The sequence below is a fragment of the Acomys minous genome, assembly GCF_964271855.1.
Source record: "Acomys minous genome assembly, chromosome: 14".
Lineage (NCBI taxonomy): Eukaryota > Metazoa > Chordata > Mammalia > Rodentia > Muridae > Acomys > Acomys minous.
Window position 1 is genome coordinate 34,346,331 of NC_140496.1, and position 23,843 is coordinate 34,370,173.

Genomic DNA, 23,843 nt, shown 5'->3' on the forward strand with positions numbered 1-23,843 from the left:
AGTAGCTACAGTTTACCTGAACCCTGCATGAAATCACAAAATAAAAATCTTGTTTCCTAAACTCTCTCTTTAAGTGTTAATACTGTGGGCAGTTGTGGGGCCGACGGATAAGTCCATGGCAGCTGAGTAATGGGCCATACACGGTATCTTCCTTGCTTCCAGGAGGAAGAAGGGCAAGTGCCTGCTGAGGGCCTTGAAGGGAGCTGAGACAAGCTCCAAGGTCCCAAGGCATTGAAGGCGTGGTCACTGCACACCTAGGGAGGAGCAGGCAGCTGAGCAGCAGGAGCTGGAGTGGCTGGTCCTCCCTGGGGCAGGGTGAGAAGACAAAGGGGTTGAGTATAGGAGGACAGGCACAAGCGCTATGGAAATGAAAAGCTCTGCAGATCCGGAAAAGGACTGGCCCTGGGCTGGAAGCCTGGGCCAGGACCCGCTGTGCTGCTTCCCTTCTGCTCATGTCACTCAAGACACACTAGCCAATCAGAGCCTTGAGGCAGAATTGTCAGCAGGAAAAGGAGGGGAGTTATTCCTGGTCCCATGCTGCAGGTTCCACTGTGTAGCTGAGCAGGCTTTAATGGTTTGGAGTGATGTGCTGAAGGCAACTGCTGTGTCCTGTGCGGGGAGCTCCCGCTAGCTCCGAAGGCGAGACATGGTGAGCACAGGGTCACTGCCCACAACCAGGAGGAGCAGGCAGCTGAGCAGTGGGAGCTGGTGTGGCGGGTCCTCCCTGGGGTGGTACTAGTCACTCTCTGGACCGGACTGTGGCCTCTTAATGGGGACTGCTCATTGTGTTCTATTAGTTTGCATAGACTGAGTAGCCATTTTCAATGTTTTCTGTAGTCTTTATGTTAGCATGTATGCAGCAGGACTGTACGCTGAAAAAGAAATCATGCCATGCGACAGATCCATGCTAGAGGGTTGATTTGGGTTTTTTGTTTTTGTTTTTGTTTTTGTTTTTGCTTTGTTTTTTTTTTTTGTTGTTGTTGTTGTTTTTAATGGGAAGGGAATACCGAGACAGTCTTTGGAGATGGTTAGGAGATGGCTTGGGGAAAGGGAGGAATTCCCTCTACAAACTACCTTGCTCTAGTGCAGAAAGTGCACACGCATGCACACAAGGTGCCCACGTGGTTTAATAGACCTGAATCCTGCCTGCTGGTGGTGGCTTGTTTCAGAAGACATGCTTCCTGGGCGGCTTTGTATTTTCCGTTTTCCCATGGTCATCAGTGCCTCTAGGGGTGGCTCCATTGCTGCCTGTTTACTAACACTGTATTTCTTCTTTTTTCTTTTTCTTTTCTGTTTCTGAGACAGAGTTTCTCTGGTTAGCGCTGGCTGTCCTGGACTCACTTTGTAGACCAGGCTGGCCTGGAGCTCACAGAGCTCCTCCTGCCTCTGCCCCCCAGAGTCTGGAATTGCAGGCATGCACCACCACACCCTGCACACTGCCATCTTCACCCTTTTTCCATTCTGTGGAGAGTTGTTCAGTTTCCCTGAGTTTCTATGCTTTCTCTTGTGTCTGTTGGTGATGGTGTGCCCCTTTAATCCTGGGTGGTCTGATAGTTTGCAAGGTCACTACAACTTCATTGTATCTGTTGAGACTTGCGCTTTGTTTGGGTATCATCAATTTTGGAGAAAGTTGCCTGAATTGCTGAGAAGGGGGTATATTCTTTTGTGTTTCGGTGGAATGTTCTGTAAATATCAATTCGATTGTTTTGGCTTTTAACATCGATTACCTGGGGTAGTTCTCTGTTTTGTTTTGTTTTTTCCTAAAGGACCCGTTTCTTGTTAAGAGTGAGATCATGAAGTCCCCCACTATGAGTGCATGAAGGTCTATGGTGATTTAAGCTGCACTTTCTTTTACAATGTTGGGTGCTCTGGTGTTGGGGCATAGATGTTAAGAATGTAAAAGATATCATGGTAGACTTTTCTCTGTTGAATATGCAGTGTCCTTCCCCATCTCAATGACTTTTTGTTTGAAGTGTATTTTTTAGATATTAAAGTGGCCATAGCAGCTTGATTCTTAGGTCCATTTGCTCAGAATCTCTTTTTGCCGCCCTTTGCCTTGAGGCAATGTCTGTCCTTGCTGTTGAACTGTATTTGTTGTAGGCAGTAGAAGGATGGATTCTGTTTTAGCATCCATTCTGGTAGCTGGTGTCTTTTTATTGGTAAGTTGAGGTCGTGATATTGACAGATATCAATGAACAGTGCCTATTAATTCCTGGTGTTTTGTTGCTGTTATTGGTGGTGGTTGTGATGTGTTAGTGTGTGTATATATGTGTATGTCTCAAGCGTATTATATGTATGTACACCTTCCATTCTTTTGGTTTTGCTCATGTGAGGTTAGTTATGTCCTGTGTCTTCATAAGTTTAGTTAACCTCCTTGAGTTGGATTTTTCTTTGTAGCACCCTGTGTAAAGCTATATTTGTAGATAAATATTGTTAAATTTTGGCTTTATCAGAGAATATCTTTTTTTTTTTTTTTTTGGTTTTTCGAGACAGGGACTCTCTGTGTAGCCTTGGCTGTCCTGGATTCACTTTGTAGACCAGGCCGACCTTGAACTCACAGCGATCCGCCTGCCTCTTCCTACCAGGTGCTAGGATTAAAGGCGTGCCCCACCACTGCCTGGCCTGAGAATATCTTATTTTATCCATTTATGGTGATTGAAACTTTTCTTGTATAGTAATCCGGGTTGTCATCTGTAGTTTCTTAAAGCCTGCAGCACATGTGTCCAAGCCCTTCTACTTTTAGAGTCTGCATTGAGAGACAGGTGCAATTATAATACGTCAGCCTGTATGTGTTACCTGGTTGTTGTGTTTTACTTTCTATTGCAGCTTTTCATATTCTTTCTCATGTCTAGTGTTTTTATTATTATGTGGCAAGGGGACTTTCTATTCTGGACCAATCCATTTGTTATTTTGCATGCTTCTTGTACCTTGAGAGACATCTTCTTTAAGTTAGGAAATTTTTCTTTTTATGGATTTGTTAAAATATTTTCTGGACCTCTGAGGTGGTATTCTTTTCCTTCCTCTATTGCAATTAGTCATAGTTTTGGTCTTCTGATAAGATGGCAGAGTCCCTTGTCGTTTTGCTCCAGGAAACTTAGGTTGGATCCGCTCTTATTTTTAATGATGTGTCCATTTTTTTCTATTGAATCATCAATTCCCAAGATTCTCCCTTTCATATACAATCTGTGAGGGTCTCCTGCCACTGTAGTTCACGTTGTCATCCTAAGACTTTCATTTCCAGGATTCCCCAATTTTTCAGTTTTCTTTATTGTTTCTAATTCCATTTTAAGATTTTGAGTGTTTTATGTCTTCATTCAAGCATTGTTTAGTGTATCTTGGCTTTATTCAAGGGGTTTATTGTGTTTCTCCAGTTGTTTGATTGTGTTTTCCTGGATCTCTTCAAGGAATGTATTAATTTCCTTTAAGGACCTCTATGAAGGTTTTTTTTCTTTTTTTCTTTTTTGGTTTTTTTTGAGACAGGGTTTCTCTGTGTAGCCTTGGCTGTCCTGGACTCCCTTTGTAGACCAGGCTGGCCTTGAACTCACAGCGATCCACCTGCCTCTGACTCCTGAGTGCTGGGATTAAAGGCCTGAGCCACCACGCCCGGCCTGAAGCTTTTTTCTTGTGCCTTCAGCTAGGTTGGGATATTCAGGACCTGCTGTGATAGGATAGCTTGTCCTTGTTGGTGACATAATTCCTGGCTATTATTGATTATGCTCCTGTGCTGGTATCCAGGTATGTGGGTTTGACCTGATTATTGGTGTGGGTGTTGATTTCTGGGTTTGTCTTATAGATGTGGGAGTATTGTTTCCAGGTTTCTGTTTGCTCCCTGCGTAGTCTGACAGTGTCTTGGCTGAGTATTCAACTTTTTACTGTTCTGCTTTGCTGCTGTGTTCATGGAGAATGTTTGTTGGTCTTAGAGGCTGGGCAAAAGGAGTTCAGGGAAAGATGGCTTTAGGGATCCACAGGAGGTGTGGATGGGATGGGGGAGAGGAAGCTGCCTCTGTTGTCCAGTCCAGTGCTTGGGGCAATTGTGAAAATCAAGGTCTGGCCGGGTGGTGGTGGTGCACGCCTTTAATCCCAGCACTTGGGAGGCAGAGGCAGGCAGATCGCTGGAGTTTGAGGCTAGCCTGGTCTACAAAGTGAGTCCAGGACAGCCAAGGATACATAGAGAAACCCTGTCTCGAAGAAAAAAAAAAAGAAAAAGTAAATCAAGGTCTGGGCCGAGGAGATAAGGTTGTAGATCTGTTGACAGCCCACCTGGGCTTTGGGCAGGCATGGAATGTGGTTGATCAGGAATGTGCCTGCCCAGATAGGGGCTTGGACACAGAGATGAGGCAGTTGGGTATGGCCTGTGTTCTCTAGGAGACATGGAAAGTGGGGAGGATGCTTTCCCTGGTATTCTGAACAGTGTGTAAGAATTGGGTCTGTTGTAACAGATAGTGGGATATCTTTGGACAGACTACGTGGTCTTCTGTCCATCAGGGCTTGTGGTTGAGCAGGGTGTGTGCACCCATAGTTAGTGGCTCAGGGAAAGAGATGAGGTAGGAGGAGAAGGGCAGATGGGGATGGTCTGTGCTGATGACCGGAAGCATGGAGGGGGGAGATGCATCTCTAGGGGCAACGCTGAGAAGGGACTGGGTCCTGGGTCTCAGGTACCAGAGAGTGGTGAAGGTCTGGATGCATCCCACCTAGTCCCATGCACAATGTCTTCATAGTGAGCCATCATGTTCTCAGGAATCAATTATTTACCACAATCAGCTCAGTCAGGGGTTGTCATGGAACAGGGTGGTAGGCTCTGACTCCAGATGCTTTTACTAACTAGACAAAGCAGTTCTAATTGACCTTTCACTGGTCCTGGCCAGGTTGTCGCCGGGGACAGTTCCATATATATCTGGGTGTCACAGACAGGAGGACAGGTCATAATGGTTTTTCGTGGCAAAATTCCAGAGCCTCTAACAATCCAACATGATCTCTAGACATCTAGAACAACTGTGGAGGCTTTGATTGACAAAGTTCCAAGGATCTCTGGCTGATCACTACTGTCCCTAAATATCTGGTATGGTCCAAGTGTAAAGCTGTTTTAGAAATCTGGCATTTCTCCTAAAACTGTTTTTTTTTTTTTCACTCTATTCTTCAGCCCTTAGCAACTTCATACAGGGAAAACTTTTTCCCATAGAGAATGTTGAAAGGGCATCTTTCCAACGCCTTGCGACAATGATAGTTTTTTGCTCTGACTGTGAGAACCCAAGCAGAAACTGCATGAAAAAAACTTAATACCTTGACATAACAGTACCTGACTAGACACTGTTTCCTGTAGAAACATTTGTTAAAAAATGCTTTGAGAGCCCTAGAAGGGTCTTGGATCATCATGTTTTACAGATATTTTACGACAGAGGACCACTTGGCAGTTAGCCTAGGCTTGGATAGCACAGCTGTTGGTCTGAGACTGGAAGTAGATCAAGTGTTTCTTTCAATAATATTTAGCTCAAGGTATGATGATGCTATGACCTTGTAAACACATTGGCTGTAGCCTGGGGAAATGTATGATTAGACTTTCCTCTGTATCGTTTAAAAAATAAAGATCAGGTGATGCTGCCCATTGCCTTAAAAATGATTTTTTGTTGTAGGTTACAGAACTTTTATATTTCCTTGTTACTCTGTTGATTTTTGATTGCCCTAGTGACTGTAAATGATGGGAAAATCATGATGTAATTAGTAACAACAAATAATTGAACTTCATTTCAATAAAATTCTGGGGTTGGCCCAAGGAGAGGGCAAGCAAGTAAGAGACATGAGAGAGTAAGCTAGAGTGAGATGGGGAACAGCAAGAGAGGGGGATAGATAGGGAATGGCAAGAGGGATGGGTAGATGGGGAACAGCAAGAAAGAAGTTAGTTAGCAGGACACAAAGCAAGGAAGCAGCAAGGAGAGAGAAGTCAGACAGACAGCAAAGGAGACAGAGCGGAGACAGATAGAGAGGCAGAAGAAAAGTTCTCCTGGGCTTCAAGACCTTCAGCTTCTACCGCTTATGCCCGAGTATTTCCTTTTCCTCCGTTCCTCACCATCTCAACAACTAGTTCCTCTAGCTAGTTGTTCAACCAACACTTGGTTTCCCTTAAGCAAACTTCCTGCTCAGTTCTCCCTGCTGCAGATCTACCTCTCTTCTCTCCTCTATGCAGTTCCTGGGTTTGGTCTTGTGGAGCGAGGGGCTGGGGAATGTCTGTGGATTAACAAGGCCTCAGAGTGTGCTGAACATAAACATAGTTTGTGGTCAACCTGACCCGATACAGAGAATTCTCCCAGCACTGAAGGCACAAACACTCTTCCTAGAGTAGGAACGTTATTTGTAATCAGTAGTTCTTGGTGAGCCTGACCCTGTCCAGGGAATTCTCCCAGGACCAGGGTAGAGGTCTGTGTGCTAACAAGGAAGTGTAGCTGCTTGTCACAAAATGGAGTCTGACTGCTCTTAATGGGGTCTCTTCAGGTGAGCTTATTCAGCAGTAAGACTGAGGAAACATAGTTGGCCTAGGTTAACAGAGGGAGGAAGCCTCACAATTGCATCTGGGGAATCAATGTTCCTTTGCACCTTCACCTGTCTTTGTCTTATGAAGATTTACTATATTATGTTATGAGTTCCTTGAGTTTTTGTTGGTTTGAAGAATTTCTGTGAGACAAAGAGTTTTCTCTTCTTAATCTTAGAGCCTCAAAATGTGCTCTTTTCGTGGCACATCTGTATTTGCTAGTTTTTGCAATAATCAATATTGATTGCTATGGTTAACACATTTTTGAAGGTTTTAAACACTTTCTGATATTCCTGTGTGTCCTAATTAGGTTCATTTCAGAACATTGCAGTATCTACAGTCATCAGTTGAGGGCTTGCCCCTACCACACTGGCTGGTTGCTCTGTCAGTCAACAATTGTATTGATTCATCAACACAATTGATGTGGCAAGGCTCTTCTGATGAGAATGGCAATGTCTCTAAGCAAGTGGACGTGGGCTGGATAAGGGAGCTGGGTGAGCATGGGACAGTGACCAGGCAAGAGAGAAAGCTAGGACACCATGTTTGCCCATAGTTAATTAATTATGCATACAGTGCTCTACCTGCATGTACACCTGCAGACCAGAAGAGGGCATCAGATCACATTATAGATGGCTCTGAGCCACCATGTGGTAGCTGGGAATTGAACTCTGGACTTCTGGAAGGAAGAACAGTCAGTGCTCTTAAACTCTAGCCATCTCTCCAGCCCTACTACATTTCTTTTTACATGAGTTTGTATCCTAAGCTCCCGAAAAAATGGGCTGTGATTCGAAAGAACCATCCAAAAACTCGTTTGTTACCTGAGTTGGTTTAGGTTAGAGAATTCAGTCAAAGCAGCAGAGTAGCAAGTTATTAAAAAAAAAGAGTGGTACACAAATAGTGATGTTGCTGCTGGACAGACCTGATGATGCTCTCTTTTGGAGGAATATGGAAAACGTCAGGACTTGAAATGCAAAAGGCTTAGAAATGTGTTTACAGAGTTTAATCAGCTGTTCTTGTAGGATGTGGAAGGAGTTTTGAGAGTAATGCAGACAAAGGAAGTCCAGGTCATAGGATTTCAGTAGAAAATAGACTCCATAATTCTGCAGCTAGTAGTCATCTGTGTGATATTTTGGTCCAAAATGTTTCTTAATCTTCTCCTGCCTTGAGAAATTGAGTAAGGCAGGATAATTAAATAATGAGCTGATATCCTAGATGGACTATTGACTCTTTGGATGATTTTTACTAGTGGCTCATAAGGACCAGAATGTAAAAAAGTAACAAATGGTGTAGAAATAAACACAAAGTCTGTGGTTTGTAGGGAAAGAAGAGCAGTAGGTAGTATCAGATGCAGTCCAATGCTGACACCGAGGCAGGAACTTTCAAGGAGGTGGTCACCATTCCAGGGCAGGCCCTTGCTCTGGATTGGAAGCCTACGATGATGCGCTAAGGGTGACACTTGATCCTCTTAAGTCTTGAATTAAGGGAAGGGTAGGCCAAGTTATTTCTAGTCCCAGGAAGGAACTTCCTACAAAACCTGCTTTAACTGTGGTCCAAGGAAGGTATGAGCCATCCCAATATAGAAGCCAGATTGACAGGAGCACTCACCCATGATATACTGTTCCTGGAAGGAAGAAGCTTCTTCCTCTGTGGTTTCAGTTCAGCACTATTCCTGCTGTCTATTTCCAGAGTCATAGCCCCAGTGAGGAGACTGTGAGAGTTCATTGCCTGAAGGCATAAGGATAAGAAAGCCTGGGTTGTATTTGGAGACCACAAGATGTTGAGTTAACTGAGCTATGAGAAGTCAGCCATGGAGAGATGCATGTAGGGAGTGGAAGTAACCAATCTGAGAGATGTGTGACAGGTTTCAGGGATAGGGACATCTAAACCCTTTGATACTGCAGCTGCATGTATCTGAGACAGAGATAGAGAATTTATTCTTTGCCTTCTATCATGGTTTCTCGCCCTGGTCCTATCTTCTCTCACTCAGCACACATTCCTCTCTTTGGAATGGGAAGGGCTATTCTATGCCAGTGAAGATTAGAAAGTTGTAGCTTGTTTTCTGAATTGACAAGATGTGGCCATCAAGAGATTGTCTTGAGAGTCAGAAGAGACTTTGGACATTTGAACAGTGTCCAGGCTGTTGCAGACTATTCGGATCATTGAAGTTAGACTAAATGCATTTTCATCATGGGATGACCATGAACCCAAGGTGACAAGAGTCAGATGGAATAAAAACACAAACACTCCCAGAGAGGATGATGTCTTTGCACACTTGTTTGCGATTTGTGGGTTATGGGAGGAGCTTATGGAAGTTTTTGTAGTCGGACCCTCTCTAGATTCCTTATTGGGGATGTGACTTGAGTGTCTGTGGACTCAACCAACTTCCTGTCTTCCTGTCTACTGTGTTGTGGTTGAAACTCATCAGTTTCCTTCTAAAGCCCTCACCATTGTAGGCTATTCCTAAATGACATAAAATAGAGTAGATGCAATTGCTGTTCAGTGCTAAGCTAATTTGCTAGCCGAATGTTCTTCTAATGTTAGATTAGTTGTTGTTGTTTTTGAAGACAAAGTTTCTCTATACGTAGACCAGGCAGGCCTCCAGCTTAGAGGTCCACCTGACTCTCTCCAGAGTGCTGGGATTAGATGTAGGCCAACTTTGCTGGCTTTTGGTTTCTTTTCATGTTATGTTAGTGTCTGATGTGCCTGGAATGTAGGTTCTTGTACTTGTCAAGCATATGCTGTTTGCTGACCTTCATCCACATGTTGGATATTGAAATTTGGCAGAGACTATATATTCTCTTTCTCAGGATGGCATGTATTCATGACACTAATACACCCTGAGCCTTCTGAGTTGTTATATTGCAGGTGTGTGGCATTCTTCCTACATGTTTTGTTTGTCTTTAATTTTTTTGATGAATATGAGTCTTTGCCTATGAGCATGATGATGCAATGCAGGCTTTGATCTTTTTAAAGCCTGCGTTAGAGCTGGAGGGATGGCTCAGTGGTTAAGAGCACCACCTGCTCTTCCAAACTTCCCGTGTTCAGTTTCCAGCAACCACATGGTGGCTCAAAATCATCTGTAATGTGAGGTAATGCCCTCTTCTGTCCTGCAAGTGTACATGCAGGCAGAACACTGTATTCATAATAAATAAATAATTTTTTAAAGAGCCTACTTTATTTGGGGCTCATTAATGCCTCTATCACCCTTTCAATGCAGCAACTCACATTAGGAGAGAAAAGGGCTGATAGGGACTATGGAGGTCACCTTCTTACACTCAGTTCCTTGGAGGGAGGTTCCACTCTTAGCTATCAGGATTCCAGCTGATCCCTTCATCAGCAAACCCAACATTCAGCAAACGTGAGTGCAATGGCAACAGCGGAAGCCTGCAAGGGTTCCCAGGACTGTATCTCTCAGAGCATCTCAAAGCAGGAGCAACTCTGAGCAGCCAGGCAATATAAAGGTATGCAAAAGGGATTGATCTTTCGTATTTGGACTATATTTACTCTCCCATAGTCCATGCAGGATGTTATTCAAATGGCAAAGAACATTTCTCCACATGAGGCAGTTCTTTTTCTAATAGACAAACACCAAACCACCTCACACAAGACAGTTTCACATTCCACGCTTGGGATTAAAACAAAAACATGTTTACAGTGCACCCCATATGTGCCTGGACTTCACAGTAGTCGGTAGGTGGCCTCAGAACTCGTGAACTTGGAATAATTGGTAGTTGTGAGCAGCCATGTAAGTACTGGCCATTGAACCTAATTATTTGCAAGATCATCAAGATCTCTGAACTGCTGAGACATCTCTCCTGCCCATGTAATTCACTTAATATCAACCCTTGCAGCCAGGTGTGGTGGAGCAAACCTTTAATCCCATCCGTCAAGGATGCAGAGGCAGGTGGATTGCTATGTGTTTGAGGCCAGGCTGGTCTAAAGAAGGAAGAACAGAACAGTGAAGGCTACAAAGAAAATACCTGTCTCGGAAAAAAAAATGGGAAAAAAAAGGAACAAAAAGGAAACCAACATTTATACTGCTAATATTTTATCTTGTTGTGTTTGAGGTGGAAGCAAAGAAAACTCACTATAGCTAGAACAACTGAAAATGAAACCTTTATTTCCTGAGCACAGGGATGCGGCCACATTGGGATCTGACCTGCATCCTTGAACAGAGACTGTACAATATTTGTAAAGAATGGGGGAAAAATGTGGAGGAAGGGGAACCAGAACATTGTCCCATCATATTTTGATTCAGGGGTTGAGCCAGGAAGTTTCCATCAATCAGGATAGGAGTGGCCTTCTGGACCTGGGAACATGAACGTGATAGACCCTGCCAACAAGATGGAGAAGTTGTCCTTGAGTACCAGGCTTGGTCAGGATGTAGGCAGAAGCTATAGTAGGGAGGGAACACATGGGAAGGGAAGTGAGCTTTCTCTTGAAGGCTGTATTCACAATGCAGCAATTTTTTCTTAAGTGTTTGAGCCAAGAAACATTTATTCTTTAAAATAGGAAGAATCTACAGTAGGGGGTTTCCAACAGAATGGGGGCAGCATGGAGATGCTCTAGGCCACTCTTCCTTATGGTTAGAGTCTGAAAACAAAAATGAGAGTAGTGAGAATTAGTTTCTTTGCCTGGTTCCCAAAAATCTGTTCATGTGTAACATGCATTTGCTGTTAGTACGATCTTATCAGTGTTACAGTTTAAGCTCGGCACTTCAGGAATCTTTAAGATGAATACAGAACTAGAGTGAGTGTGCAATTCTTTGTAGGAACTTCAGTAAAGTCCTCTGGGGTTTTTCTGTTTCATTCCTTTGTTTTTTGTAGGAGTCAGGTCTTAATAACTACATCTGTGTGTCCCTGAGCTCATGGCATAAACCAGTCTGTCATCCAACTCAATGAGATGACCCTGCCTCTGCCTCTTGAATACTCTTATTAAAGGGATGAGCCAGTACAACCAGCTTGCCCTTTTTTCTTTTCTTTTGTTTTGTTTTTAGTCTTTAGTAACAGTTCATACAGTTTCTCTGATGAGGGCTCAGTACTGTTGATGGTTCTTACCTTTCTCTCTCTCTCTCTCTCTCTCTCTCTCTCTCTCTCTCTCTCTCTCTCTCTCTTCTCTCTTTCTCTCTCTTCTCTCTCTCTGTTTCCTTATCTGTTAATTTTCATTTCTCTTGAAAGGCTATATCCTATTCAAAGAGTTTAGACATGATAGAGGAGAATCTTATTCACTTTTCTAGGTGACCTAAGTCACCTAACATGACTTGGTGAGTACATTAGAGCTTCTGTGTCAGAAAATAAGTGAACGAAGCCCAGAATTATATGAATTCTATGTCAGAGAATTATACATTTCCAGTGTGGTCACTATCATGATTCCTTTTGTACGCATATATGGGACATTTTAGGGTGCAGTGAACTTGGATGATGTGCATGTGAACTTCACTCGGGAAGAGTGGGCTTTGCTGGATCCTTCCCAGAAGAATCTCTACAAAGATGTGATGCTGGAGACCTATTGGAATCTCACCACTATAGGTAAGACTGTGACAAAATTTTTTGTTTTCAATTTTTAAAATACAGGGCAACTGTTTCATTGGTATTGATGCTGTTTTGTAATTTGAATTGAAAGTGAGAGAGATGAGGTGATTAAGTCAGGCATGGTTCTAAGAGTCACTGAAGATAGTATGGTAAGTTTGACCTAATTTCCAAAGATATATCATATATTTTCTGGTACTATGTTTTAGGATACAATTGGAGAGACCACACTATTGAAGAACAGTGTCAAATATCTAGGAGATATGAAAGGTAAATCTCATGTGCAAGCTGATATGAATATGCCTCCTAAGAAAATTTAATATGTCCTGCATATTTTAAAGGAAAGCACTGCTTTATGTGTATTGGGGATGAATACATTCTCACAAAACCATGTCCCTCAACGTCTTTTTGTGTGTGTGTGTGTGTGTGTGTGTGTGTGTGTGTGTGTGTGTGTGTTTCAAGACTGGGTTTCTCTGTGTATCCTTGGCTGTCCTAGACTCACTTTGTAGACCAAGCAAACTAGCCTGGAACTCACAGCACTCTGCCTGCCTCTGACTCCCAAGTGCTGGGATTAAAGATATATGCCACCACACCTGGCTCCCTTAGTGCCATACCATGTTATACGTGTAGCATGTATCTCAATGTGCACAGAAAGTACACCTATGGGAGAAGTGATAAGTATATGTTCAAAAGTTTCTAATAAGCACATAGTCTAGAGTAAAGCAGTTTAGTGAGGGGACAGTTTGTGAGAGTCAAGAAGGTTGTTGTGGAGAAACCTTAATCCTTACACCACATGTCTATGAGGAACAAACATCAAAGTGTGTGACTGCAATGTGGAGCCCTTTCTCTTGTTATTCTTCTTTTAATAGCTATATCTTATGTCACAATGGATACAGGCCATGTGAGCAATGCGGTATTAAAAGAAGCACCGTACCTCTGTGTCCCAGAACAAACAGAAGCTATGTAGTAGTCCCCACTTTTGAGTAGACTTTCTGATTGTGATGCAAGTTTTCAGTTCACTGGTTTTCCAACTTCATTAGAATCATCCAGAGACTCACGATGCAGCAAATCCCTATGAGTACTAGGAATGTGGAGATTCTTTTTGTTCTGTTTCAACTTGTAAATATATGACTCACACCTTAGGGAATTTTATGAATGGAATCAATGTGGTAAAGCTCTGAATTCTTCTTGTTTTCTTTAAGTATATGAAAACCTATAGAAAAAGGATGCTACAAACATGAACCATGTAATAAATGCTCTTACCATCACAGTTATCTTCAAAGTCTCAAAACAACTCACAAAGAAGGGGAGCACCATAAATGTAAACAACGTGAAAAGATCTGATTATTTTTTATCATTAGACTAAAGTGTAAAATTATTCATACATTTAAAACGATTCATAAGTGTACTGAAAGTGATAAATTTTCAAATGTACCCATTATCTTTGCAGGAACGAGGGAAATCAAACGGGAGAAAAACCCTTCGAATATCCTGTATTTGATAAAGCCTTTACATATCACAGTCATCCTAAAAGACTTGAAAGAGTTGATACTGGAGAGAAACTGTATGAATGTACCCAGTGTGATGAATCCTTTACACATCTAAATAGTCTCCAAAAGCATAAAAGAACACACACTGGAGAGAAACCCTATGAATGTAGGCAATGTGGTAAAGCCTTTGCACAGCGTAGTTATCTTCAAATTCATGAAAGAACACATATTGGAGAGAAACCCTATGAATGTAAGCAATGTGGTAAAGCCTTTGTACAGCACAGTAATCTTCACACTCATAAAAGAACACATACTGGAGAGAAACCCTATGAATGTAAGCAATGTGGTAAAGCCTTTCCACAGCACATTCATCTTCAAACTCATAAAAGAACACATACTGGAGAGAAACCCTATGAATGTAAGCAGTGTGGTAAAGCCTTTGCACAACACAGTTATCTTCAAAGTCATGAAAGAACACATAGTGGAGAGAAACCCTATGAATGTAAGCAATGTGGTAAAGCCTTTGCATATCACAGTAGTCTTCACATACATAAAAGAACACACACTGGAGAGAAACCCTATGAATGTAAGCAATGTGGTAAAGCCTTTGGCCAACACAGTCATCTAAAAAATCATGAAAGAACACACAATGGAGAGAAACCCTATGAATGTAAGCAATGTGGTAAAGTCTTTGCATATCACAATAGTCTTCACATACATAAAAGAACACACACTAGAGAGAAACCCTATGAATGTAACCAATGTGGTAAAGCCTTTGCACAGCACAGTTATCTTCAGCGTCATGAAAGAACACATAGTGGAGAGAAACCCTATGAATGTAAGCAATGTGGTAAAGCCTTTGCATATCACAATAGTCTTCACATACATAAAAGAACACACACTGAAGAGAAACCCTATGAATGTAACCAATGTGGTAAAGCCTTTGGCCAACACAGTCATCTAAAAAATCATGAAAGAACACACAGTGGATAGAAACCCTATGAATGTAAGCAATGTGGTAAAGCCTTTGCTCAACAAAGTTGTCTTCAAAGTCATGAAAGAACACATGCTGCAGAGAAACCCTATGAATGTAATCAATGTGGTAAAGCTTTTGCACAATACAGTGATTTCCAAATACATAAAAGAATACACAGTGGAGAGAAGCCGTATTAATATAAGCAGTGTTGTAAATCCTTTGCATATCTCATAGTCTCCACGTACATAAAAGAGCACACACTGGAGAGAAACTCCATGAATGTAAGCAATGTGCTAAAGCCTTTTATGTCACATGATTTTCAAAGGCATGAGAGAACACACACTGGAAGCAAATCCTGTGAACGTATCCAATATCGTAATGACATTGCACATCATAATAGTTTCCAAATACATTTTGAAAATTGACGTGGTCAATTCAGAAAAGTGTGAATAAGGTCACTGCATTTAAGAAGCATATTAAAATACTTGATTGTGTTGTATGTCTTTCATTGTATATAGGTCTTATAATTCATAAATAAATACCCTGTGTCTTAAAAGAAAAATATTTGTTATATATTTGTCGTTGAGCATGGTAAGGATTGTGTTTGAACTATTATAAACAGTTTTGTGTTAAAAAGACCATGCTGACTTTGTATATTTAGTACTATGAATGGATTGGTTGGGATTTGGTATTGTAGAGCTCACATGTTTACACTCAGGGCTTTATTTCCTCTGGCAGAATTACTTTATTAAAGTGACCCTTTATTTTCTAAAGTAACATGTTGGTACATTTTGTCTGTTGCTTCTATCAGTTCGGCCGTCGGCAAGATCACATGGTGTGAATGTTGTTGCCATGCTTCTGTAAATAGTGAGTTGTTCATTAGCTGTGCACTGCTTCTGTCTGTCTTAATGCTGGCATTAAGATCATAAGCCTCTTTTCCCCAGTAGTGTAGGCTTTGAAAACTACTTTAAGTTATTGATGCATTTCATATTTTTGCACAATCTATATTTCAAATTACATCCCTTCATCATTTTTCTAAATTCATTTAGATTAAATCTTGCCTTAAGCTCCCAAATTGCTATGCCATTAGCTTTAATGTACATTTATATGTTTAATTTAGTTTCAAATTCAGGTTCTTTGTAGTAAAAAAAAAAATAGTCTCCCAATACATAAATTAACTCATAGCAGAGAGAAACCTAATGAAAATCTCCAATGTGGTAGAAAGTTTGTCTATCACTCATTTTCAAAGGCATAAAAGAATACAGATTGGAGAAAAGCCCTATCGATGCGGTAAACCCTTTGCATGTCACAGTAGTCTCTCCATACATAAAAGAACACACACTGGAGAGAAACCCTATGAATGTAACCAATGTGGTAAAGCCTTTGCATATCGCAGACATCTTCAAAAACATGAACGAATTCATACAGGAGAGAAACATGCGTGCAATGAATATGATGAAGCTTTTGTACATTCCATCATGAAAGATTTCATAAGGAAGAACAACCTAATGAAAGTATTTACATGGTGATGCCACTGTACGTTTCTATAGTGCTCATCATCATGAAGGAAGTTGTACTGGAGAGAAGTTCTGTGAATGGAAAGAATGAGGCAAGGCCTTTGTGTTATGGGGTCTACTGAGATCCAACACAGCTCACACCCCAAGTCAATGAAACACACAAGAGTGTATAGTAATCAAGGCACTACTGATTGATCAGGGCCACTGAACATACATGGGAGCTGAACTACAACACACAGACCTCCGCCCCTGAGCCAGAATGTTAGAGAGCTTTTAAACTTGAAAACCATAATCATCTGAGGCAAGTTACATCTACATTTCGCCACCCATCAGGATTTAGGGATAGGACTTTCCTTATGCAGGTGATCTATGACAACTGAAACCAGATGTAGGTTTACAGTCTAACCAGTCATACCCGTTTGGGTTTTGTGTGTGTGTGTGTGTGTGTGTGTGTGTGTGTGTGTGTGTGTGTGTGTGATTAACAAGAGGCATTATGTTTTGAGGAATAAAAGATGAGTAAGAGAAGCTGTGATTAGGAGGAGTCATTACTTCTCCCTCCAGTGGAGTCTGTATTACAAATACTACACAGGCCTGAGGCCACGACCCCTCAAAAGGTGAGAGAGTCCTGGACTGGCGCTTATGTTTCTGCCAGGAGAAAACCTGAAGTTCTTTTCCCTCATTGTGCTGGAATCTGTTCTTTCTTATTACCTCTACTGCACTCCCAAATCTGGACATTTTAGCAGGAGCGTTACTTTGAGACGACTCGACCCTTACTCAGGATTGCAGCCAGGTGCTGCCCAGGTCCAGAGTAGTTCTGCTTCACTTCCTCTTATTGAAAGAGGCGTAAGTAGACATTAATCATTAGTTAATAAGTTATATTATGGCTTACAAAGAAAGAGTGGATTTCAAAAATTCCAAATCATGATGTTCAGATGTGAGATGATGGAACTAAAGAAAAGGAAAAAACTGTCTTGGCACACAGGTGCTAGGCGCAGGTTTTGTTAGGGGTAGAACGTTGACCCTGGACAAAGGGAACACATACATATTGATCCTAAGCCAGTAACGTAGAGGTGATGATGTCTTTGCTGTGTGTCTGTACCTTGTATTGTTTCATTCAAAGTTGTAGTTCAAAAGATGACAACACAACAACTTTGCATTCTGCACCTGAAGTGTGTGTGCCTGATTGCTCACTGACTTCCTTGAACCTGCTCTGTGGGAAAATGTAACCACCGCGCCTCTGCTTTTGAGATGTATGTTTAACAACTGAGACTACTTAGCTGCAAAATACACTCAATTTTGAGTTGCTTTGTTTGTTACTTGCCTATCTCTGTTCACCAATGCTTCAAGACCTACCAATCCCAAGGACCTCTCCTCAACAGAGCCGCTTTGTACCACACTGAGGCACAAAGATGACTAATGGAATCTGGTCAGCTATTGTGAAGTCCACAGCTCCCCTAGGACCTGGGAACTTGAGCTTAGTTTCAACCTATGATTAAATGGAGGCTGTGTTGGTTGGTTTTGTGTTTCAACTTGTCACAAGCTAGTGTCATCAGACATGAAGAACCTCAGTTGAGAAAATGCCTCCATGAGATCCAGCTATAAGACATTTTCTCTGTTAATGATCTTTGTGGAAGTTCTATAGTGGGTGTTGCCCCCTTTGGGCTGGTGGTCCTGGCTTCTCAAAGAAGGCTGACTGAGCAAGCCAAGGAGAGCAAGAAACTAAGCAGCTTTCCTCCATGTCCTCTGCATCAGCTCCTGCCTCCAGTGTCCAGCCCTGCTTGAGTTCCATGCCTGCCTGCCCCAGTGATAGAATATAATCTGGAAGTGTACCCTGAATAAACTTTTCTTACAACTTGCCTTTTGGTCATGTTTCTCTGCAGCAATAATAACACTAGGGAAGACATAGGCTGACAACAAAAAAGCAATACTTTTTTTGTTTTTCTTTGAGACATGGTTTCTCTGTGTAGCCTTGGCTGTCATGGACTCCCTTTGTAGACCAGGCTGGCCTTGAACTCACAGCGATCCACTTGCCTCTGCCTCCCGAGTGCTGGGATTAAAGGCGTGCGCCACCACGCCCGACTAAAAAGGCAATACTTAAGACAAGCTTTCCCCTCCTTGTTCCCAACATTTGTAAACCACTGTCCTCTTCAAATAAATAAAAGAGCATACATTGGAGAGAAACTTTACAAATGGAATCAATGCGGTAAAGCCTTTTCACAGCACCCTTACCTACTAATGCAGAAAGAATTTGTAGTGGAGATGTGTGCATAGGAATAAGCGATGTGGTGAAAAGTCTTTGCATGTAGCAGTAGTCTTGGCAATATTGAGAAGAGGCCGTGCTGCAGAGAAAACCCATAATTGTAGTCAGTGTGATAATATTTTGCACATCATGGTTTCTGTACACAATAGTAAAGTCTTTAATGTGCTCACTGCTTTAATCCCAGGACTTGGGAGGCAGAAGCAGGTAGATCACTGAATTTGAGGCCACTCTGTACTACAAAATGAGTCTCCCATAGCCAAGGCTACACAGAGAAACCCTGTGTCAAAAAACCAAAAGCAGAAGCAAACATAAAACCTTTAGTGTGTAATCAGTGTGTTAAAGCCTTAGCATATCACATTTTTTTTGAGGACCTGAAAAGATTCCTACTGTCAGGAGTCTATGACTAGAAAGTATTTGGTAAGATCTTCAGCGTACAGACTTCCATTGAGTTACATAGAATATTAATTTTGGAGAAAAGAATGGGACATGCATCAACAACTTATTCAAACAGCATGATGCCCCTCTCTGTTATCTTTGGACTACAAACTCCTATGGACAGCGCCCGGTGAATTTAAACAATAAGGTAACTCACTTAGCTTTTATAGTTCCCTTCAATTACCTAAAATAATGCATCCAGGTGTAAAACTTTATGTTTTGTATTAGTGCCTTTTCTGTTGCTGTGACCAAACATAATGTCTAAGGTAACTTATAAGTTGCCTTGTAAGGTTAATTTATAAGTTTAATTTGGCTTATGGTTCGTGGGATATGGGATCATCGTGAATGCATGCAACAAGTGTGACACATCAGGCGTCCAAGCAGGAAGCTCAGAGCTCACACCTTCCACCTGCAGCATGAAGCAGAGAGTGGGATCTGCGAAAGCTGTGCATTCCAAGTGCTGTATTTCCTCCAGCAGGGCAGCATTTCCTAAGTCTTCCCAAATGATACCACCAACTGAGAAGGATTGATTTCTCTGACTTCAAGCCTACATGCTTGCTCTCTGTTACATGAACCAATTCATGATAGAGGAAAACTCTGTAGGTAAGCAAGCCTTTAGGTGCCTCAACACCTGAGTTACAGGAACGAATAAGAAAAACATTCATGGGTAAAAATATTTGCTTAACTACTTGTTTTAATTTATTATGTAATGTGAGTGTGCATGTGAGTGTATGTGTGTGTTAGAGAGAGGGGGAAGAGAGAGACAGAGAAGGAGACAGAGAGAGAGAGAGAGAGAGAGAGAGAGAGAGAGAGAGAGAGAGAGACTGAGCATCTGTGTTCTGGTTTCCAAGAAGATTAATTTTTTTCATCTTCTTGTAGCAGGAGTTACAGGAAGTTATCAAAAAGCTCACCTTGGTTCTGGGAATGAACTTGCTCAGCCATGTCCCTAGCTCTGAAGTATTTTAACACCTTTGATGTCAGGCAGTAGGAAATAACTCATGTATGAGAAAAACCCTATTTGTATGAATGCTTTGAGAAAGACTTTAGATATCACGTGGCAAATCCATTTACAGACTTTATTAGGACATCCTTACATGCTTCCTGTGCCTTCTGTTCATCTTCTGTTTGAACTGCACTGTCCCGTGGTGACAGGTATTTTCCTGCCGCAGTGTATAGAATGGGATCCCATCATCTAAGTGATCCATTGTTCATTTATGTATAAGTCAGGTTGGGATCATACTTTTCCTGTAGTGATGTCTATGAAAAGGTGGTGGGTAGTTGTCCTGGTTTTAGTTTTCATATTTTCACAATTCCCTTGAGATGTTGTTTGTTATCCAGCCTGGTTTGCATGCCAGTTATTAGTCAAGGCTCCATTGGACCTCTTGATTCTCATGGGTCAGCCTCCTTACTACAAGACCAGGAGTAGGAGATGTACTCCCAATGTGTCCTGTTTTGTCAATACATTTAACAATATTAACGTTAAAATGGTTATTAGAAGAGAATATAAGAAACATTAAGTAAAGCCGGGAGTGGTGACGCACGCCTTTAATCCCAGCACCCGGAAGACAGAGGCAGGCGGATCGCTGTGAGTTCCCAGCCAGCCTGCTCTACAAAGCCTGTCCAGGACAGCCAAGGCTACACAGAGTGACATTGTCTGGAAAAACCAGGGAAAAAAAGGAACATTAATTACCTCATGTGTACTCAAGGCAGCATTTTCGTCTATCTGGTAGAGAGGTAATGAAGCAGGGTAATCAGCAATCAGCTGTAGATCTCATAATGCAGCTTGGTTTATGCGTATGTGCTGGAGTCCAATCAGGGTGAGGACCGGGCTGCAAGAGTGGCAATGGAGGAATCAGACAAGGGACACCTTTTACTATTGTTCTATGAGAGATGGACAGAGAGGAAGAACATCTGCCTTCTCTGACAACCTGTGTATTTTTTTGGGGGGGGGATTGTTTTTTTTTTCGAGACAAGGTCTCTCTGTGTTAGCATTGGCCATCCTGGACTCACTTTGTAGACCAGGCTGGCCTCGAACTCACAGCGATCCGCCCGCCTCTGCCTCCCGAGTGATGGGATAAAAGGCGTGCGCCACCACGCCTGGCTGACAACCTGTGTCTTTCACCTGTGTCTTTATACACAAAATAATTTCCTCATTTACTTTGATCATTTATTTCAAACATTTTATAGTACAGTGAAAAAATATCCTCCTTGATTACATAAGCATATTAAACTAACCAAAACAAAGTGGGCAAACAACAACTTTTATAAGAACTAAAAATTAGCATTATGATACAATCAGTTTTCTTTTAACTAGGTTTCTTTTTTCTTTAAGATGGATGCCGTAGCTCAATCATGTTCATAGCTGCCTTCTTTGGAATGCCAACCTGAATGTCACTCTGTGGAAGAATGGATAAAGAAACTGTGGGACATTTACACTATGGAATACTACTCAGCTATTAAAAACAAGGAAATTCTGAAATTTGTGGGCAAACGCAAGGAAATAGAAATGATTATCCTGAGTGAGTTAACCCAGATCCATAGAGACACACATGGTATATCTTCACTTAAAATTGGACACTACCCCAAAAGGACTGTGTTGAAAGTATCCCTTAGCAGGAGATTGGGATAGATGTGGAGTCTTCCTATTGGGACTCTGGGTAGCAGAAGTATGGGAAAATGGGGAAATAGAAGGACCAGAGTGTCCTAGAAACCTACAAGAAGACCATCAAGGCTAGGAGATTCTGGACCTAGGAGGGTCTGCTCAAACTACTCTACCAACCAAGACAATGCATACAGTAAACCTAGCACCCTATTCAGATCTAGTCAATGAAGAGCACATTCTCCACATTTGTGTGGAGATTGGGGATGAATCCGACACGAGCCCTGGTGCCCCATATTTGACCACTTTCACTCGGTGGGGAGGCCTGGTGGCACTCAGAGAAAGGATAAACAGGATACCAGAATGAGACTTGATATGCTATGACCATATGGTGAGGAAGGAGGTCCCCTTCTGTCACAGACCTAGGAAAGTAGAATAGGGTGAAAGAAGGAGGGAGTGCTGAACAGGAAGATACAAGTGAGGGGATACCAATTGAGATGGAATCTGAACAAAATTAATTAAATAAAAAAATCAAACAAACAAAAAGATTGGTGCCATAAGCCTTGAGTTTACAGAAGTGCTAGACAAGATGACTCTGTGTGTTTGGCCCTTTTTAATTTTGGCAGAGAGTTAATAGGTCAGAAGTTATTTCCTACAACCTGTTCTATCAAGCTTTTCCTGCATCATTTAGTTAGCCTGTTATAAATACCTCATCTTTCTATGGAAGCCCAAATCTCAGTCTCTTGTTTAATTTTTTTTTGCTTTTACTTTTTTATATTTAACATAAAACCACCATCCTTTCCTTGGAAATACTGTACAGACTTTTTACCATTATATAAACAATTTTTAAGCAAAGGCAGTCTGTCCTTTGTTTTTCTTCAATATCAGAAAAGTCCTGGTCTGACAACTCTCCTCAGGAAGACAGGCAGTTCATTGAGCCAAAATGTCCTTCTCTGTGTCTTTGTCATAAAGCCTTGTTTCAGTATGACCCTTATCTTAATTACATTCCGGAGAACATCACATGTTAAATGTGTGAACTCTTGGGTATCTGGTTTTCATTTCTTTCCATGAGAAGGCTCATTTAAAAGTTGATGATGTCATGTTTAAGCTCTGGGTGTCCTTTGGCGTCTGCATGTCTCCTCCAGGAATTTGAAGTTTGAGGCTGCACTTAGGATCTCACCTTGTGTCTATGGGGCTACTTCACTTCTAATATTCTTTTCCATGCCTGCAGTGACATCAGGGCCCTGGTGGTGTCCACTGCCCATCTCTTGGTCCTCACTATCCTTTTCCTGGCCTCAGGGGTTGGTCTTGAGATGTAGTTGTTGAGAATGGCGTTGCTGCTGCCGTGTATGCACATTGTACCTGTGCTTGTCCCAGAAAACTTGTTTTGACTCTTCTCTGTGTAAGAAATTTTCTCCACTGAACTTCTCTTTTCACTTTTTCCTGGCTAGTGTCCTGCTCTTGTGTGAGGACAGGCAGATTCTTTTCACTTGATAGTGTTGTTTCTGATCTATGAAACTGCAATATAGAATCTCATCTTCCTTTAGGTGTCCACAGGGCTTGTATGATCTCTGTGACGGTCAGAGTGCACTTGATCACCAGTCTGAAGGTGTTGCAACAACATTAGAGACTTTTCTTGTGGTGTTACTGAACACTTTCCTTGTACTAGGGCACTAGTGACCTTTCACCCCATGTGCAAAGTTCACCTCCTCGTACAGAGTTCCTGATAGTCTTTGCACACTTGCTGCTTTAGTTGTCTTGGATCTTCTTCCTGAGGTTTCCATAGTTGATCTTTCCCAGATTCTTCACATCCAAGCAACATTTCACTCTGCTCCAATTCATTAGTAAGAAATGAAGGAAGCTGCCCAGCCACTAGTACACAGCAACATGAACATATCCCCTCCTGTCATTCTGAGAATAGGCAAAGAACAGAAGCACATCCTACAGAGCAGAAACCAGGAACTAAGTCTATGTAAGAAAAACTTCCTGGTACTTCCAGAGCAGCAATTTTTAAACTGCTGAAAGTATGACTGTTTTAAACAACACAAATCTGTCATCTCAACTTTATACATCAGCAGTCCACAATGGGAGACTCTGGGTAAAGGCAGGGTCTGAATATGGCTGGGAGTCCATAGGAGAACCTACAGCATCCTGTTTGCAGGTGTTAAAAGCCCCTGGAATTCCCCATGTAAAGTCAATACGCCATTGTGCACACAAGAGAACATTCTCTCAGTGTGGCGCAAGATATTCCCCACTCTTCTTTTTAAATCCGGTGTCCCAAAATAAACAAACAACACAACATACCAAACAAACAAACAAAGAAAAAGCAACAACAACTCAAGATTGAAAGAGTTGTTTATGGCTGGAGAGATGGCTCAGTGGTTAAGAACACTGACTGCTCTTCCAGAGGTCATAAGTTCACTCCCCAGGAACCACATGGAGGCTCACAACCATCAATAATGTGATCTGTTTCCTTCTTCTGTACATGCAGGCAGAGCACTGTATACATAATAAT

At 41.9% G+C, this 23,843-nt stretch overlaps 2 protein-coding genes across 2 annotated transcripts in view; both read left to right on the top strand.

Moving 5' to 3' along the window:
* LOC311583834 (uncharacterized protein) overlaps positions 1–23,843 on the top strand; it is a 249,954-nt gene that overhangs the window by 73,384 nt on the left and 152,727 nt on the right. The window lies entirely within an intron of this gene.
* Positions 368–15,294, top strand: LOC311583844 (uncharacterized protein). The gene is made up of 4 exons (XM_084757762.1): positions 368–649; positions 11,925–12,051; positions 12,261–12,321; positions 13,502–15,294. The coding sequence occupies exons 1-4, from the start codon at positions 647–649 to the stop codon at positions 14,532–14,534; spliced, it is 1,224 nt and encodes a 407-aa protein (XP_084613888.1). The 5' UTR covers positions 368–646; the 3' UTR covers positions 14,535–15,294.